At 42.2% G+C, this 19,867-nt stretch overlaps 2 protein-coding genes across 2 annotated transcripts; one reads left to right on the plus strand and one right to left on the minus strand.

The window, feature by feature from the left end:
* Positions 1-567: 567 nt before the first annotated feature.
* Positions 568-3,703, minus strand: LOC110726048. Its single transcript, XM_021905520.1, has 2 exons — positions 3,575-3,703; positions 568-1,449 (listed from the first exon to the last, which is right to left on the minus strand). Exons 1-2 carry the CDS (start codon positions 3,701-3,703, stop codon positions 568-570), a joined length of 1,011 nt encoding a protein of 336 aa, XP_021761212.1.
* A 2,435-nt stretch (positions 3,704-6,138) lies between these two features.
* Positions 6,139-6,636, plus strand: LOC110726058 (RING-H2 finger protein ATL47-like). The gene has a single exon (XM_021905526.1). The coding sequence runs from the start codon at positions 6,139-6,141 to the stop codon at positions 6,634-6,636; it is 498 nt and encodes a 165-aa protein (XP_021761218.1).
* The last annotated feature ends 13,231 nt before the right edge of the window (positions 6,637-19,867 follow it).

Raw genomic sequence — 19,867 nt, forward strand, 5'->3', positions numbered from 1 at the left:
CTCTAGATCGTCTGGATGCATTAGGATCTGATTGTAACCTAAATACGCGTCCATGAATGTAAGAACCTTGTGCCCGGCTGTAGCATCTACCATTGAATCTATATGAAGCAGGGGGAACGGGTCCTTGGGGCACGCTTTGTTTAGATCTGTGAAGTCGATGCAAACTCTCCAAGTTCCATTCTTTTTGCTGAAGACGACCACATTAGCTAGCCAATATGGATACTTGACTTCCCTTATCTTTCCGGTATCTAGCAGCTTCCACACCTCTTCATTTATAATCTGGTTACGCTCGAGTGCAAATTTCCTTCTTTTCTGCTTCACCGGCTTCATGCTGGGATCTACATTGAGCTTGTGAGTAATGACTTCTAGACTGATTCTTTTCATATCTCGATGAGACCAAACAAAACAATCTGAATATTCCTTCAAGCATTTTATGATGGCTTCTTTTTGGTCTGCAGGTAATGCCGCTCCGATCTTGACTATCTGATCTAGCTTGGATTTATCCAGCATCACTTCATCTAACTGTAGCTCATCTGGGCGTCCCGGTGCTGGATTCTACTGTAATTGCTATATTGAGGGCCCATGGGGCTTTATGGTGATCTGGTAGCATTCTCTGGCTTTCTTTTTATCTCCTTCGACTATTACTACTCCCCACGGACTTGGAAATTTCAGAAGCTGATGATAGGTTGACGGGATAGCCTTCATTTTATGGATCCACGGGGTTCCCACTATCACATTATAGGCGGTCTTGCAATCTATCACATAGAACTTATACATCATATTGACACCCTTCAGTAAGGTTGGCAACTGGATTTCTCCCGGGGTATTCATACCTTTACCGTTAAACCCAACAAGGACCGTAGACCTCTTGGTGATATCTGACTCACTGAACCCAGCTTGATTCAAGGCATCTCTGAATATTATATTAGCCGAGCTCCCATTGTCTACCAGCACCCTTTTCATATTGCAATGACCAACATGGAGGGAAATAACCAGACAATCATGATGCTCTAGCTCATTGAATCTGCTTTCATCAAACACTATCTTCATTTCATCTAACGCTTTCACTTCTCTGCTGAGATAGGTTTGAGGGATGCTGGAAGCTGATGTGACAACCCTTGCTAACTTCTTCGCATTGGAATAGGTCATTCCGCTTATGCTAGATCCTCCTGATATAACACTGATCACGACGCTATGCGGAGGCAAAGCTGGTGGACTTGGCAGGACTTCTCTTTTGACTTCAGGCCTTTTTCCTTTCTTGCCTACGAGATCTTTCAGGTAACCCTTTTTAAGAAACCAGGCTACCTCTCTTTTCAGACCGTTACACTCATCGATCCTATGCCCATGATCTCCATGATATTCACACCACCTAGATTTATCTTTTTGGTGGTCCGGCTTATCGCTCTTTCTAGGTGTAGGGAATATTTCAACACTCAACTTTGAACCCCACTGTGATCATGCATTTAAGCATGGTGGTGTCCAAAGGGAAAGAAGTTAGAGCAAAAGAGTCGCCAACAAGTTTTAGGAACTTGTAAACCGTTCACGGGTGTGAAGGTTACACCCCATTCACGATCATAGAGATCGCTAACTCTATAGTGGTCCGGAACCATGACTGGATATTCGGGGATGGTGGTACGAATCCAACCTAAAAGAGATTGAACCCGCCCTAAATAAGCCTCTATTTTATTCTTATAATATTCATGTGTGCTTTCCGATCAACATACAATCAACAAATTAGCCCTAAACCTGTTTAATCTACGTTGGTTGATTATAAATGCACAAATAAATCTATTATTGGCAATCACTTGAAATTAAAATCATATTAAGCCCTAAAATCAAATTATTAATTATCTTATTAGGCGTAATTCAAGTACAAATTCCCTTTAAACCTGCAAAAAAGACGTGATCAAGCAATAACAATAATAATCAAGCAATGTATGATAATATTGACACAACAATCATCATCATAATAATATCATCATTAAAGCATAAAAATATTAGCAAGATCCTAGGCATGATACTAAACGGATTAATAACAAACTCTAGCATGTCACTAAACAATAAAAATCAAAGCTTTATGTTAAACATGATACTAGAAAGCCATAAAAAGAATCCTAACATGATATTAGGAATTAAAATAATACTCTAAGCATGATTTCTATATCAAAAGGATAATTAAGTAATCAAATTACTCACTTTGAAGCCTTGTACCTCTTTCTATTAAAAGAATACACACGTTAGTAACTTCAAGGAAAATATTAAATCAAACAATAATTTAAAGAATAATTGAAATATAGTTTTGGGACCAAACTCTCAGAATTATCAACCTTTCACGTCGAGGGCGAGGCAACTTTGAGCTTGGCTAGGTGTATTCGAGTCTTGTAAAGGACGTATGGTGTTTGTGTATTTAGGATGGGTTAAGAAAGAGAGAGAGAAAGAAAGAATAAGCTTTAGCTTAGAGAGAGAAAAGATGATGATTGTTGGTGATCAAGCTTGTTAATGATTGAAACGGGGGAAAACGACCTCTATTTATGGGGAAAAAAGAGTCAAACGATTAGAAAAGAGTCAAAATTCGAATCGGAATAAAAAAAATCCTTTTATCGTGGCGCGTTAGATCCATCACGACGCGATGAAATCATCGCGGCGCGATAAAAAATAGTTTTTACAGATTTTGTTTTTATCATAACTTTTGATCCAGAAATCGGAATAAGATAAATAATATGTCGTTGGAAAGATCTTAAAGTCTTTTTTCTAACCCAATTAGAATTAGATTAAAATATTTTATATAATAAAATATATGAACGAAATAGTGCAACGGTGTCAGTTTTGGATAGAGTTTAGTATTTCATTCATATCTTTTTCGTTATAGCTCTGAATTAAGATTATGATATATCATTGGAAATATAATTTCAAGGATTATTCAACCATTTAAGATTTGGATAAAAATTATGAGGCACGAAAATCATGTCTAAACATATTTCAATTTGATTGGAACAAGGATTATCAAAAAGAGGAGTTTTATTCAATTTCAAACTCTTTAATCTTATCTTTCAAAAAGGATAGATTAGAACCTTCTAGAGGCTTATAGAAGTTCCCGATGAATCCTAATTGTTTTAGGAATGGGATTAAGGTATTGGACCCTCCACATGATCATTGGGTTGTAGGTACGATGGACCTAGGTTCGGTTTGGGCTTAGTTTAGTATTTTGGCCATAACTTATTCGTTTTAAGTCGGATTTGAGCTTATAATATATCGTTGGAAAGCTCTTTTCAAACCCTATCCATATAAGCAATAATTTTACCAGGATTATGGACCAAAATAAACTAGTTTAGACGATTTTATAAATAGGACACGAAATAAATGATTTTAAAGGACACAAAATGAATGATTTAGGGTTTAAAGACACGAAATGAATGATTTTTTCTTAAAACATTTAAAGAGAAAGGTTATAAATGGTCAAGGCTTAAGGGAAATTCACGAGACTCTTCAACTCTTCACCTAACTCGATAATCAAAGACATGAGAGGTACTCATCACTGGATTTGGTTTTTGGGGAGACACAATCAGGTATCTACACTAGGCCACCTCATAGGTTGCCCAATTTCCTTCAGAGCATTGACAACTCCTACTATATCGGTATCTAAACCATACGAGTTGATGTCAGGATGATCTTCTGGTTCCGGCCTGGTGGAGCCTTCACCCATTCTTGAATTTGACACATTGCTCACATTGTTGCGCCTCGGATTATCGCGCTAGTTATTCTGCCTAGGTCTAGAATATTGATTTCGGAATACCCAACTGGCCTTTTCCCAACCAGATTTCTTGCTTGCTCGTCCTCTTCTACACGGACTTCGGTCATTGCCCTGGTTCTGACTTCTTTAAAAGAGACGCAAAAATATCTCGACAACTCATAATATAACCTGGAATGGTAATTGAGACCCTTACGGAAGGCTTCTATGGCAGGTGAATGATCGCAGTTCTTGATGTTGACCATCTCTCTATTGAACCTGTCCCAATATTGCTTGGTCGTCTCATTCTGCTTCTAGACGACTCGGTACAGGTCACTGCTCTACTTTTCCAGCTCTCTGCTGGTAGCAAACTGCTGGTAGAACTTGTTCACCAGACTAAAGAAGTTGTTGATAGATTTAGGCTTCAGGTTGATCAACCATTGGAGTACAGGTCCTGATAAAGTAGCACCGAAGGACTTGCACATGGTGGGTTCAATAAGATCCCATGGAATGGATAGCTGCCACATTTTCTGCTTGTAATGGGCCACATGATCTTGAGGGTCAGTGGTTCCATCGTACAACTTAGAGAAGGATGGGATATTTAACTTCGTGGGAATTAGGACTTTGGAAATTTCTTCCACAAAAGGGGATTCAGCAAACCCATCACGAGATTCATAGGCCATAGGTTTTGGCACACCTGGTAACCGGGTCAAGAGCTTCATCATTTTTCGATTCTGGGCCTTAATAATAGCCACCTCCTGGGCCATATGATCAGGGTTTTCGCCAGATTCCGTATCATTCTTTTTGGGATCATATGCTTCCCTTTTAGATTCATCAGATGAAATCAGGGAGAATTGGGGAATATCACTGGTTTTGAACCCCTTTTTCTTGTTGCTCTTGATAGATTCAAGCTCCTTGTTCAGCTTCTCCAAGGATGCCTGATGAGATTGAGATTCATTCTGGAGTTTTAGATTCTACTCCCGGGCAGCTCTTAACTCTTCTCGGGTTTCCCGTAACTGCTCAGCAATTTCGGCCATGGTAGGACCTTGATTAGGAATTTCGGCCATGGCGATTGACTGATCAAATAAAATGGATAAAATGATCTAACTGTGTCCCCATAAACGGCGCCAAACTGTTTAGTTAAAAATCTGATCGCTATATTAGACCAGGCTCAATAAGACAACAACTAGATTGATTGAAATGCAAATGACAATGCAGGTTCAAAAAATCAAGATAAAAGGTATGCAAATAATGAGCAAAAGGGAAAGGGAGAAGAGACACAAAATGGTGACTCACAAAACCCCGAGAATAAGGGTAAAAACTGCGGGTGGCAATAAGTCCACCAATCCACTAGGTTGTCAGGTTGAAACAAGTACAATTTAGGTTTACAATTTGATAATAACGATGCTTAGGATTGCTAAAGAATACTTAATTTCTATGAGTAATAAGGTTGGAATATTTGTCATGCCTTTGTACAATGATTATTTTCCTATTTATAGCATAAGAATTAACTTGAAAGGTTTCAACGGCTCCATTCCGATGCGGAGCTAGTGGGTCAAGGTAGTTCCTACTTCCTCGCCACTATCTTTGAGGACTTATCCGTTGTAGTTTGAACTAGTCTTCATCAACGGCAAGCAAATGCTTATGGTTCCGATATTCTTAGTCACCTCTCTTGACTTGTTCAATTCAGGATACCCTTGGAAGAGTCTTTGTTTGACTTCGCTTAGAGCCTAGAACTGGGTAGTTGACTATGTGATAACCTGTAACCCGTAACCTAACAACCTGCGAACAAGTGAACCTGTGATGAAAATTTAGGCATAACACTCATTATATATAATATTGATTTATTATTCCTTAATTTCTACTCGTACTATACACTATTAATTCTTTATCTTGGTGTTCTTCTACATATAGATCCGATCCAATTAAAGATCGATAAATGCTTAAGCCATATATATGATATAATCCTGATTTTCATCCTGCAATGTACTCATTTGGATCATTGTAGCAAGGAATTTTGAAGAACAATTATACAAGGTCTAACTCTTGTGGTAAACTCACTCTCCTTGTACAATTATATTGTATAGAGTTCTTAATATAATAGGTAGCATGTCTTGAATTCAACACACTAGCATGTCTAGTTTCTAAATAACACATCAACACATGTATATTCTATACCCAAAGTAAATAATTTATACATCGTATATTTTTTGGTTTTTGTTTGTTTATATTGTTTTTATACATGTTTTATAAAGGGTTTTAGTACATGTATTTTTATTCTTTTAACTCGAATTTTCTTTTTAAAAAAATAACAAAAGCTAATAAATCAAACAAATTTCGAATTAAAATTTTTGACGTGGTAACTTATTAATTGACTTTTTTACTCAAGACATTTAAAACACACATAATTAATGGTTTCCACAAGCGATTTAATCGTGATGTGTGTCGTGGTTGCATTAGTTGTAATTCCATTAATCATCTTTCTATATTGTTATTTGGAAGAATTATGTGTGAGATTAGGTGGAAGAGAGATTGGATATTATGAAGATGAGGAGAATATCCTTCATAGAATCCAATCCCCGGTAAATCCATTTCATGAATTGGGTTATGATTTTGATGATTGGATCCGACCCGACCCAAGAACACGTAATGAGCAATTACGATCCAACATCACATTAAAAGGCCTTGATCAGCCCACTATAGATTCTTACCCGATTGGCCTATTTGGAGTTAGAGTACCCGAGGAAAATATTGATGATGCAGCTAATTGTGCAATATGCATGGAGAAATACTCTCATGATGACGTCGTAAGGCGGTTGCCTTGTGCTCACCCGTTCCATGTTAAGTGTATCGATCCATGGCTTCGAAAACAGGCTCAATGTCCTGTTTGTAAAATGATTTTTACGTAATAAATATGAAGCACGGAGTATATTTGTATCATATTCGATCAGTCATTTTAATCGAACTTGTGACTTTAAGGTAGCCATGTGCATACCCATTTCAAATTTCTATTATAGATGCAACAACTATTTACTATATGCACGATATAGTCAAGTAGATTAATAAATGTAAGTTTCATGGAATATTGTTGGATTGGAATCCAACCACATAGACTGATAGACGTCAATATCGCAATGAAGCTGAGGGTGGATTAGTTCCATAGAAGAATGGTTTTAATTAAACACATCCCACTGAAATGTTGTTGAACTAGTAGATTTCTTAAGGGAAATTCTCAATAATACTCTTGAGTTTTTTATTTTTCTCAATGGTAAACATTAAAAAATCAAATTATCTTTGGTAATCAACTATTTGTGTTATTAATTCAGTGGTGACATTAATGAGATTAATTTACAATTATAAGGCTAACCAGAGTTAACTAAAGGCGAAATGACTAATATATCCTTGAAAATAAGATTTTCTAATTTTTTTTGTTAAAAAAAAAGGACAATTTCACTTTTGCTACCACCAAAACACATGCATCTCACTTTTGCTACCCCTTAATTTTTTTTTAAAATTTTACTACCGCCTAAATCACATAATTTAAATTTCACTACCACTTAACGGAATCCGTTAGGGTTCCGTTAAGTTTATTCAAAAAATTAAAAAAATTAAAAAAATTAAAAAAAAAAAAAAAAACCCAGCCACCCTCAATTGCCCAACTTCCCCCCTCCCCCCCGGCCGGCGGCCGGCGCCCAAAGCTTGGGCCAACGCTGGCGACCCCACCCCAATCCCTTTCCCCCACCTACGTAGCCACCCCCCTCCCTTTTCCCCTTCTTGCTGCCCCGACCCCCACCCCGAACCGGAAACCACCCCCCTCCCCATTCTCCCTACCGAAATCGGGCCCCCTCCCTATTCCCCCACCGAAATCGAACCCCCTCCCCTCCCTTTCCCCCACCCAAAAACCGGCACCTCTAACCTTAAACCACTAGCCCAAAACCACCCTAAACGGGTTTTAGGGTTTCGCTTATGGTGGTTTAGGGGTGGTGGGTTAGGGTTAGGGGTGGCTGAAAAGAGTAGGGGAGGGGGGGGGGACGATTCTGGTGGGGGAATAGGGAGGGGGGTCGATTCCGGTGGGGCAAATGGGGAAGGGGTCGGTTTCCGGTTCGGAGTGGGGGTCGGGGCAACAAGAAGGGGAAAAGGGAGGGGGTGGCTGCGTAGGAGGGGGAAAGGGATTGGGGTGGGGTCGCCGACGCCGGCCAAAACTTTGGGCGCCGGTCGCCGACAGGGGGGAGGCTGGCTGACGGGAGGGGGCTGGCTGGGCAATTGAAGGTGGTGGGCTGCATAGGTGGAGGAAAGGGAGAGGGGAGGGTGGCTGGATGGGTTTATTTTTTAAACATTTTAATTTTTTTTTTGAATAAACTTAACAGAACCCTAACCCATTCCTTTAAAAGGTAGCAAATTTTGACAAAGTTATTTTTGTGTGATAGCAAAACAAAAAAAAAAATTAAGGGGTAGCAAAAGTGAGATGCATGTGTTTTGGTGGTAGCAAAAGTGAAATCATCCAAAAAAAAAAACACCAAACACAATTTCCCCCAGCTACCACAGCCAACAATCCGCCAGCCACCACCCACGCCTAGCCTCGATCCCCCTTCCCCTGGCGCCGGCCGCGCCCAGACCCTTCAGCGCCGGCGTCGCACGAACCACTAGCCCCCCTCCCTACCCCCACGAAACTCTAAACCCTTAGGGCGCAACCCTAACGCTCGAAAAACCCCCCAACCATCCCCAACCAACAATGGCGTCGGAAAACCTTAAACCCCAAATATAATCTGAAATTTCAACTCCCATGCTGACAAATCTCCAACAACCTCGTTAATCTCGTCTTAGGGTTCGTGAAGTTAGCTCCCGATTCATGTTACATGCGGCAAAGCCTCCGACAAACATCTAGAAGCAAATCTGCATCAAAACCACGCTCTCCAATGATCTAACACCGATTTCTGACCGTCGCAGTCGTTGAACCGTTTCGTTGAGCTGGAAATCCGCTAGCCCGGTTCGATCTTCATCGAAACCTAGGGTTGTTGTTAATGGTGAAAATGATGAATGATGGTGGGTGTTCTGTTGATGGTGAAATGATGATGATGTGATGGTGATGATTATGGTGGGCGCCATGAAAGAGAGAAAGGAAATAGCCGTTGGGGTCGGCGCTGGCGCCGGGGTCGTGGGTAGGCGGAAGAAGTGAATGGTATTTTATTTTTTTTAAACATAGGGGTATTTTAGACATTTCTCTTTTGTCTCCCTTATAAAACATTAACCATGGTTAATATTTCTTAAAATGCTTAACTAATGTTACCATTGAATTAGTTTTACAAATTATGGATTACTAAAGATAATTTAATATTTTAGTGTTTACCATTAAGAAAAAAATAAAACTGATGAATACCATTGAGAATTTCTCATTTCTTAATTAAGTATTAGATTAGAAACCTCAATTTGGCTACTCATCTGAGGATAATTAGTCAAGCCATTCTACTGTATTAGTAGTAGTTACATCATATTTGTAGAAGATATTGTTCGGTTTATTAGTATAAAAAATGTGTTTTTAGTTAATCTTTACCTACTCCCACCGTGTTTTAATAAGTGTTACACTTTGACCGGTACATAGTTTTAGGCAATTTAATTGACTTAAATAAAATAAGGGGTAAGTGGGGTAATTAGAGTATTAAAAAATTCGTAAAAGGAAGATAGTGGGGTTAATAGTTTATTGAAAAATAAATAATAAGAGAGGAAAGAAATAATTAAAAAAATAGTAGTGGGTTTGGATGGGGACCATGAGAGGAGAAAGATATTATATTAAATTGTAATTTTTTGCCAAAAAAGAAAGTGTAACACTTATTAAAACACGGTCGTGTTTAATAAGTGTAACACTTATTAAAACACGGAGGGAGTATGTTCTGTATATGGCTATATGTATACGTGTCATGTTCTCCGCATGAAATTAATAATCATATCAATAGGTCAAATTAATAGATTAAAATGACTATTTATTCGCATGAATAGAGCAATTGGATCTAGACAACGACATGCAACGACTTTGTTAATAATTAATGTACCAAGTAATTTAATTTTTTTTTCGGAAAAAAAAATATATTTAATTTATTATTACATAATACTCCGTAATCGACTAGAATTTATATTTATACTTTTATTTTTATGTATTAAACAGTGCGCCAAATTAAGTTTAGGTGTCCCATCTTACATGGCACTCCCCCCCTGCAAATGTTCAATATCCATGTTAGCTTCTCAATTCAAAAATTAAGTATAGTTACTAGTTACCACAAGGTTTTAAACACATGATTTATTAAATGAAAAGTGTAGACATAGCCTTTAATCCACCATTACATCAATGTCAAATGTTTAAAAATTAAAAACAATAGTCTTCTGATTATGTATTCTTACAATACCACTTCGTAATTAAATATGCCTCCACCACATCTACAATAATAACAAAAAAGTATTTTAGATTTTTGTAAACCACTTCTTATGATAATGATACATTTAAAAATGATTTCGAATGTCAGGCAATTACTTATCAAATTACTTGATTACTTCGTATAACTTTAAAATTTTCCCATATACAAAAATCATTAAAAATAATAACTTGGGACACTACGTCACTACCTGGGATACACATACACTAGTTAGATACACACTAGCTTAGTTCCTAAAATGTCAAATGCAATCGTTTTCTTGATCAGTTCATTATTTGTGACCCTTCAATACTAGTATAGTAGTTGGGATCCAATTTTATCTACTTAGCTTACACTACGTACAAGTATACTTTTACTGATCAGTCCATTAATTGTGACCCTTCAATATTAGTGTAATAGTTGGGATCCATTTTTTTTTTTTTATCTTCTTACCTTATGTTCTTATTCAAGTATATTTTAATTTGAAAAAATTCACTGGAATAATCTCACCTTTGGGCCATTCAAAATTAATAATCCCATCTTTTGATTATTATTTAATAATCCGACCTTTGGGTGCCTTTAATTTTTTATTGGTCCCAACCGGTCATGTAACTTGTTATAACAGGTTACATGACACGTGGCGGCCTGTGATTGGTAAAAAAAACTAAAAAAATTAAAAAAAAAAATTAACAAAAAAAAATTAGCAAAAAAAAAAAAAAAAACACCCAGCCACCATGGAGCCACCCCAGCCCCCTGCCGCTGGACGCTGGTACCTGCTCCGGCAGGCGCGCCGCCGGCCGCCGGCCTCCCTCCCCTTCCCCTCCTGCTTCTCTCTCTCCTCTCTCTTCCTCTGTGTTCACTCCATCACAACCACCACCAGGGAAACGACCGAACTGAACTCCCCACCCACGTCCATTTTCGTCCCGGCAACCACTCCCTTACCCTGCCTCAGCCCCGACAACCACCCCTTCCCCTGCCCCACCGCCGAAACCACCCTCCTTCCACAACCACTTGACCAGAACAGACCCCCTCCCCAGCCCCCCCCCCCCCAAATCGCCCCTAACTCGAACCCCCCACTCTGAAACCACCCTAAACCCTCACCCTAGAAATCCACCCCCTTCTCTTTCCCCCATCCCTCAAAACTGGTGTTTTAGTGGTGAAGGACCACCAGATTCGGCAGTGGGGAACGGAGAGAGAAAGAAAGGGTGCCCGAATTATGGGGTGGGCCGGTTTTGGAAGTGGAGAAGGGAGGGGGTTCGATTTCCGTTACCCTCAAAGGTGAACAAGGGTTTCGGGGATGGGGTTGAGGGGCAAGGTGGCTACGACATGAGCTTCGATCTGATGGTCGGGGCAGGTGGAGGAGGTGGTTGGGGCTGTGGTGGTTGTTCGGTGGTGGTTGGTTGGGGCTGGAATTACGGTGGGGTTTATCAGGTTGCTAGTGTGGTGGGGTGGGGTTTGAACGGTCGGCTAGATAGGGTGGGGTTGCGGGTTGTTTTGGAGCAAGGGTGGTGGTTTCCGGTAGGCTAGGGAGGAAATGGGGAAGGGATGTGGTGGTGGGTGGATATTTTTTTTTTTTTTAATTTTGGACAAATAAAATTGTGACACGTGTAAATTAAACTTAAAAAAAAAAAATTTACCTACTTAATCGGTTTCTGGTCAAATGGGACCAATAAAAATTAAAGGCACCCAAAGGTTGGATTATTAAATAATAATCAAAAGGTGGGATATTAATTTTGAATGGCGTAAAGGTGAGATTATTACAGTGAATTTTTCCTTTTAATTTTTGTTTTTTGTTCTTTCCATGGAAATTGAACAAGTCTCGTAGCTTTACCCATTATTATATATAATCAAAATGAACCTCTTTGTTTCACAATGAGAAGATTTGTTATACTTGCGCTTTTCTCTTCCATATTACCAAAATCACGTATGTTTCTATCTTATACACTCTGTATAATTTTTAGAGTATATATCATTGTAATTGATAATTTCAAAAACTATATCAAGCATTCAATTTCAAGATAACTAACATGCACTTGCACTTGTAGCTTTTGATGCAATTTTTTGTTTATTTTGATTTGCTTCACATACAAGTTGGAATTCAAGCCTTTTCTCAGTGTAAAATTCTAATAAAATTTTGTTCAATCCAGATTGTTTCGGTTGAAAACAATGGGACCTTGCCGAAGGTCCACTGAAATGGAGAAGACTGGATTCGATCCAAGCTGTGTTGGGCCGAAGGTTTCCTGCACAGTGAACACACGTAAACTAGCCTCGGGGGTGTTTCCGAGGAAGGCCCCTCCGATGCTAAAGTCAGTACAATGTGTAAAAAGGAAGACACTATGCAAGAGAGTTTGTAGCTTGAGGCTTTTGTGGAGTATTTCTCAATGCAAGAATGAGCATACGAAATTGGAATAATCGGTGTATGAGATCATGTATGTGATGATGTATGTGTTCTCGTGTCTGATAGTGTATGTGATAATATGAGGGCTTTTATACCTCATCATACTTGGAGAGGTTGGGCTTTAGCCCAATTGGCTTACTTTGTGGGCTGACTTTTGACTTTTGAGCAATTGGAGAGTTGAACCTTGACCTTGGGCTTTTAATTGGATCATTTAGTGCTCAGGCCCAATTTTGACTAAATTGGACCCAAACAACTTGCCCCCCAGACCCGATTTGGAAGAATGACGGGTCGGGTTTGATTTAACTCAGAAAAGGAGGGAAGTAAATGATTTAATTGATCCAAAAATTTGAATTTAAACCGTAATTAATGAGATAACAACGGTTAATGATTTGCGGAAGTTGGACGGATAATGGGCGGTTTAATCACAAGACATGTGTTTAATGGTTACTTAGTGGATACTTAAGAGAAATTAAAGCACAGACTCTTCGTATCCCGTACCTGGAGATATAAACAGAGGCGCGTCATTCTCCTCACTTATTCACCAACACAAACCCAGAATTCTTCGAGAGAGAAACCAAGAACCCGCATCAAAACTTCGCAAATTCCCCCGAGCATTGAGCTTAGAAACTGAGACTTGCCACTACGAACTCGTAAATCGGCAACTTTCGCTTCAGATTAAGGTAAATTCCTTTGATTTCAGTTTATTTTTCTTCGAATTCGAACTCCTTCCCCTTTTCTTTCGACTTTTCTCTTCGAAATAATCCATGGCAAGAGGAGTTAGAGGTAGAGCCCGTGCTCCAAGAAGAGCAAGGCCGATTCCCGATCCTAGGAATAGGATTGGGACCTGGAATGGTCGAAGGCCGGAGTCTGACCATGCTGAAGGGATTAGGGCGACTCCCCTTTCCTCGGCTCCTCCTCAAAGAACGGATGAGCCGAGTGCTTCTGGACGGGACGATGAAATTCCCGCTGTCCTTTGGGATATCCTCCCTGGGTTTTCAGAGTGGGAGAATGCCGAAGTCGCTTCGGCCATGATAAAGAACCGCCCCTACTCATGGTGGGTAGAGAACGCCGATCAATATCGATTTGCTGAGCAAATTGAGTTGCACTACGGCATTTTTGAAGCTGATGGATATTGGTGCCGAATGCCCTCAGCATCCGATAGAATCCATCGTCCACCCCCGGGGTATGTGGGGGTGTACACGAGACAGCTTCAGTATGGGCTGAGGTTCCCTTTGGACGTTTTCGTCCGAGACTTGCTGATCCATTACAACATTTCCCTATGTCAGCTAACCCCCACCAGCATCCGAAGGGTGATGACATACTTATGGGTCTGCAAGTTCTTCAAATACGTGCCGAACCTGCACTGCTTCAGAAAGCTCCATCGGCTAGTGCCAAATATTCAAAGTGGGCACGGAAGCCATGGTTCTGGGTGGTATCGGATTGAGTCCCGGCCCCAATACTTGACCATGTGGCCAAATGACTCTTCAGACAAGGACTGGAGAGGTCAATGGATTTGGGTTAGGGCACCCACAGATCCGGGCCACCCTTGCGTCTTCAGCGCTCCCCGGTACTTAGCTGAGCCTGATCCCGAAATGGGAAGTCTAGGTCCCCCCGCAGATAACGGGGCGGATCCGAACCTGGATCAGCAACATATCTTCGGCAAGCTGCCGAACCCGGGGGGGAGTGGTCGAATGCAGCATATCCCGGAGACTTGGCTCCCCGATACGCATTACGTTTTCCAAGAGAATATGCTAGCAGCTGTTGGCCTCAGCCGAAAGTTTAAGGATGGTAAGCTTCTTCGGCTGGGGCCGAGGCTTTTAACTACCTCTTTTTCTTCTCTCGCTTTGCTTTTTTATGCTGTGCCAACATATCTGAGCTAAACTTTTTCCCTTTCCTTTTTTCAGAGCGGGACGAGACCAACGTTGGTATTAACTACGCTCGTCTTGGTGTTAACCGAGAGCGAGTTGTAACTGAACGGGCCCCGTCTATCACTGAGCCGAGGCATAGGGAAGTTCATCTGGACTCTTCCCACTTCCAAATTGAGGCTGTTGCTCTGTATCAGAGGCAGAAGCCTTGGTGGAAGAAGAGAGACCCTTGGTTTCAGCTGCTGAACGAAGAAGCTGAAGCTGCCCGCACAGCCGAAGAGGTTGCACGGGTACTTGAGGCTTGTGAAGGAGGAGAAGGGTCCTCCAGAGCTGCTGAAGCCGAAGCTGCAGCTAGAGCAGCTGAAGAAGACGAGGCTTTGCTGAAAACCTCGGTGAGTTTTCATTTCTTCTTTTTCTTTTCTTTTTTTTTTTTTTTTTTTACTCACACTCTTCTTCCCCCCTGTCTGTTACAGTCTGAAGAGAGTAACAGACACAGAGAAGGCAAAGCTCCTGTTCGTCCCGAAGATCAAATACAAGAGTCTTCAGACTCAGATATGGACGAGCAGCCTCTTCTGAAAAGGCGCCGAAGGATGGCCATCATCGGCCCTCATGACTTTCAGCAGAGGCCGATGACCATCGGCGTCGCAATAAGGGAACCTGAGGAAGGCAATGGATCGCCGAGGGTTCCCCAGCCAACACCCCAATCTCCTCAAAAGACCCCTCCGCCACCTCCTGAGATGGAGGTGGATCAGAGAACTCCCGAACCTAAGGGAGGGGTCCAAGAAGAAATCAAGGAGAGTGCTGCTGAGCACGAAAATAAAGATGCCGTGATGTCCAGTGCTGAGGGCTTCACGGCAGATATCGCCAGAGAGGTTGAGGCTTTCGTCCTCACCCCTGAAGAAGAGGAGGTCATAGTACTTGACTCCTCTGAGAAGGATGATGCTGAGACAACCAAAGCTAATCAAGCTCCATCGTCGTCCTTCCCTTCTTTCCAGACTCTGCATTCTGGAGAAATGGGTTTCTCGGCCCCCCGAATTCCAATCCCAGATCACATCTGGGACCTCATATGGGGTCAAAACCGAGAAGGAGCTGAAGCCTACTTCGGCAGTTTTGCTGGCATGTCCGAAGTAGACAGGGCAAGGATCTGGTCGCTGAAGGCCACTGCTGGGATGGGCGAATCCAGTAGATCAGTTCCTGACCCAGCCAGGTCTAACCAACTGCTGATGATGCAGGTAATTTTCCTTCATTTCCTCCGAAATTCAGCTCTATATTTTTTTTTCTTATTACTTATTATTTTTTTTTTTGTCTTCCTGTTTTCAGTTCGTGCACAATCAGACTCTCACTGTAGAGCTGATTGATACCCTACAAGATAGGGTAGACGCTGCTGTGCACGAAAGGAAGGTGGCTGAAGAGGAAGTTAAGCTTGCTAAGCTGAAGCAAGCAGCAGCTGAAGAGAAGCAGCAGGAGGTTGAGGAGTACGGTAAAAAAGCTGCCGAAGCTCTGAAAACCTTCTGCGATGCTATGGAGATGGAGGTTTTTCCCCCACTGATGGAAGGGGAAAAATTCCTCCAGGAGCATATGGGAGTGGACGTCTCCAAATTCAAGGCTGCTATTGAGAGCCGAATTCAAGAAGGAACTGCTGCACAAGCTGAAGTGCAGCAGCGTCTAGAGGCTCTTGAAGCCAGCCGAATGGCTGCTGAAGAGTTGCTCCTGGCCAAAGACGTCCAACTCTCAGAGGCTGCTGCTGCTGCTGAAGCCCAAAGAGCTAAATTCCAAGAGGCTGAGGATCAACTGCTGATCCAGAAAGTTGAAGTGGCCCAAGCTCAGACAAAGGCTTTCCAAATTCAGCAAGAGCTGAATGAGCTGAAGGGTTCCTCCTCCAAAGTCGCTGATGAGCTGAAGAAATCCAAGGAAGACTTGGAGGAGACCCAGAAGAAGCTGGCTGATGCTGAGGCTTCACTCAAGGTCCGTGTTTATACCCAAGAGGAATATGAGATGGGTTTCAGAAACGGATTCCGAGTATGCCGAAGAGTCTGCCTTCATGCTGAGCCGAAACTGGACTGGTCTAAATGTGCTGAGTGGGTCCAGAATCCCGAAGACCCTCACATGAAGTATGCAACTCCAGCTGAAGCTGAAATTCTTAAGGCTGAGGAAGCCGAAGAGGAAGCTGAAAGACTGGAGTTGGAAGCTGAGCAGAGGGAAAGGGAGGCTCGGCAAAGTGCAAAGCCCGCCTCTTCTGCTGCTGGGGCTGAGGCCACCATGGGACTCAACGCTGATCAGTCTGATCCGCCGGCTGAAGCATAGGAACTCGGGCAGTCGTCTTCAGAATCTTGCGGTTCATCATGTGCTTAACTTTAGACTTGCCGCTTTCTGAGTTTTTTTTGCCTTGTTTTTTGCTTCAGCTTGCCTTGTCGTACAGCAGTTTTATTTTTTTGCTTATGTACGTATTTCGGCAGCTGTTATTTTCCGCTTGTGGGCGGCTGCCGATACTGAATTATTGAACTTGTAGCTCAATTTTTTTTTCTTCAGTTGCTTTATTTTTGAATGCTTTACTGTTTCTTTTCTTCAACTCTGCCGAACATAGCTGCACTGCATGCTTCTTGCCCCCACAGAAATTGAAGTATGACTTTAGTTGAATAAGCAATTTCTGAACTTCTTCAAAATGGATATCCGAAACACAGGGCCAACTGAAGGCAATGCTTCTGGGATACAAGTCTTACTGAAGATTGACTGTCTGAAAGTTGGATATCCGAAACACAGGGCCAACTGAAGGCAATGCTTGGGATATTAGCTTTCTGGGACTAACCTCTTTAGAACAAGTCTTACTGAAATTTGACTTTAGCTGAAAGACCAGCGTTCTTAAAGAAGACGCATATCCGAAACACAGGGCCAACTTAAGGCAATGTTTCGGATAATGGCTCTCTGGGATACAAGGCTCAGTTAAGGCAATATCCCAGGATTGTCCATGGACTCATGTCTTTGGAGAACAGGTCTTACTGATGTTTGATTTCAGCTGAAAGACCAGTGTTCTTTAAAAAGACTGAGTTTTGTAAGCCATCTGAAACCCAGTTACCCGAAGGCGAAGGTTTCAGACGAGGCTGATTTAAAAAGGCTGTTATCCTTGATTTTCTGTCTATCTTTGAAAAATGGATACCCAAAACACAGGGCCAACTTAAGGCAATGTTTCGGATAATGGCTCTCTGGGATACAAGGCTCAGTTAAGGCAATATCCCAGAATTGTCCATGGACTCATGTCTTTGGAGAACAGGTCTTACTGATGTTTGATTTCAGCTGAAAGACCAGTGTTCTTTAAAAAGACTGAGTTTTGTAAGCCATCTGAAACCCAGTTACCCGAAGGCGAAGGTTTCAGACGAGGCTGATTTAAAAATTTTCAACTGTTGCTGTTATCCTTGATTTTCTGTCTATCTTTGAAAAAATGGATACCCGAAACACAGGGCCAACTTAAGGCAATGTTTCGGATAATGGCTCTCTGGGATACAAGGCTCAGTTAAGGCAATATCCCAGAATTGTCCATGGACTCATGTCTTTGGAGAACAAGTCTTACTGAAGTTTGACTTCAGCTGAAAGACCGGTGTTCTTTAAAAAGACAGGTTTTGTCAGCAATCTGAAACCCAGTTACCCGAAGGCGAAGGCTTCAGACGAGGCTGAATAAAAAACCCTCAAAGAGTAGATAGAACAAAGAAAATTTTGAAAGGATAAAAAGTTGTAAATTTTATATAAATGGCGGCTCCAAGGCCTGTCATTAGTTCAAAATGTACTTACAAAGATTGTTCTGCCCCGAAGGGTTTACACATGGTATTTTTTCAGTACATCAGCATTCCAGTGATTCTTCAACTCAGTTCCATCCAACTTCCGAAGTCGGTATGTCCCTGGCTGAAGCTCATCATAAATTTCATAAGGTCCCTCCCATGTAGCTGAGAGCTTCCCATGGATTCGGCCTTTCTGAACTGCAGCAGCATTCCGAAGGACAAGATCCCCAATTTTGAGAGGCCTTGCATGGACCCTTCGGTTATGGGAGATGAGGTCTGAACTTATCCCGGGCATATCAGCTGCCGAGAAAGCAAACACATCTCTGTTATCCCGCAGGAGCTGAATAAGTTCACAACGGGTGTTAGGATCAAGGTCCATCCCGATTGTTACACATTTCTCAGCATCTCCTTCGGCCAACTCTGCTGTTTCAGTCTGTTGGTCCATGTCCATTGCCGATGGACTGGACTCTTCAGAATCTGGTCTGCTGTCAATGTCAGCAGGTGTCCCAGTCTTTGTGTTCTTCGGCTGGCTCTCTGAGTCTTTCGGCTCAGATGAAGAGTCAACCTTTTCCCTTTCGGGACCTTTTTCTCTGGGCACTGATCCTTGGGCCGAAGCACTTAGGCCTTTCGGCTTTTTTGTGCTTGGCTCTCTTTCTTTTTCTTTCTCCTCCTCCTCCTTGTCGTTATCTGGGCGACTACTGGATGGCTTGAGGTAGTTGCACCTTCGGGCGTCCTTCTGGTTGCCCTGTATCCTTTCGGGGAAGCCGGCGTCTGAGACATAAATCATCAGCTGATGATAAGTTGAGACGACCCCTTGGATCTCGTGAATTATGGGTCTCCCCAAAATCACGTTGTACACTGAAGGAGCGTCGATGACCAAAAACTCAATCATGACGTTCCGGGCTGCCTCATCGCAACCGATGGTGACAGGAAGTGTCACCTTCCCATCTGGATAAGTTGAAGCCCCATTGAACCCGGATACCGGATAGGGTACCGGCGTAAGGTGCTTGGGCTTCAGCTTAATTTGGTTGTAGGCCTTTCGGAACAGAATGTTTGCTCCGCTGCCACCGTCAACAAGGACCTTACTGACGTCGTGGTTGGCCACCGTGGCGATGATCACCAACGGATCCTCGTGAGGGAACGTAATCCCCCGGCAGTCGGCGGCTGTGAACGTCATGTTCGGCACCGGCGACTGGGGAGATTGAATGTTAGCGTTGTTCACCTGGTGAGTCAAAGCTCTAAGGTGACGCTTGTGCTCCCTCCGAGAGTATATTCCTCCCGAGATAACATTGATCGGAGGGAATTTCCCCTCCGGTTTTTTACTGTTTTTCCGAGGGAAATCAAGGTCCTGCCGAGGGTCCTTTGCTAACCTTTCGGATTCTTTTTTCTCGCGGTGATCCGCGATGTATTTTTTCAAGTATCCCTTCCGGACCATGTCTTCTATCTGGTCCTTCAGCTGGATACACTCTTCAGTGTTGTGGCCCGAAGACTCGTGGAACTCACACCACTGATTTTTATTTTTTCGCTGATACCACTCTGGGAGTGGTCTCGGCTTTCGGTAACTCTGCTCCTCCTTCGTCACACTGTAAATTTTGGCGCGTGGAAGAGAGAGCGGAGTGTAGGACTCGTATCTGCCTGTGTATGAGGCAAACCTGTCCTTCTTTAGGTCGTTGGCCGGAGATGGCTCCGGAACCTTTGATTTT

The sequence above is a fragment of the Chenopodium quinoa genome, unplaced genomic scaffold (genome assembly GCF_001683475.1).
Source record: "Chenopodium quinoa cultivar QQ74 unplaced genomic scaffold, ASM168347v1, whole genome shotgun sequence".
Classification (NCBI taxonomy): domain Eukaryota; kingdom Viridiplantae; phylum Streptophyta; class Magnoliopsida; order Caryophyllales; family Amaranthaceae; genus Chenopodium; species Chenopodium quinoa.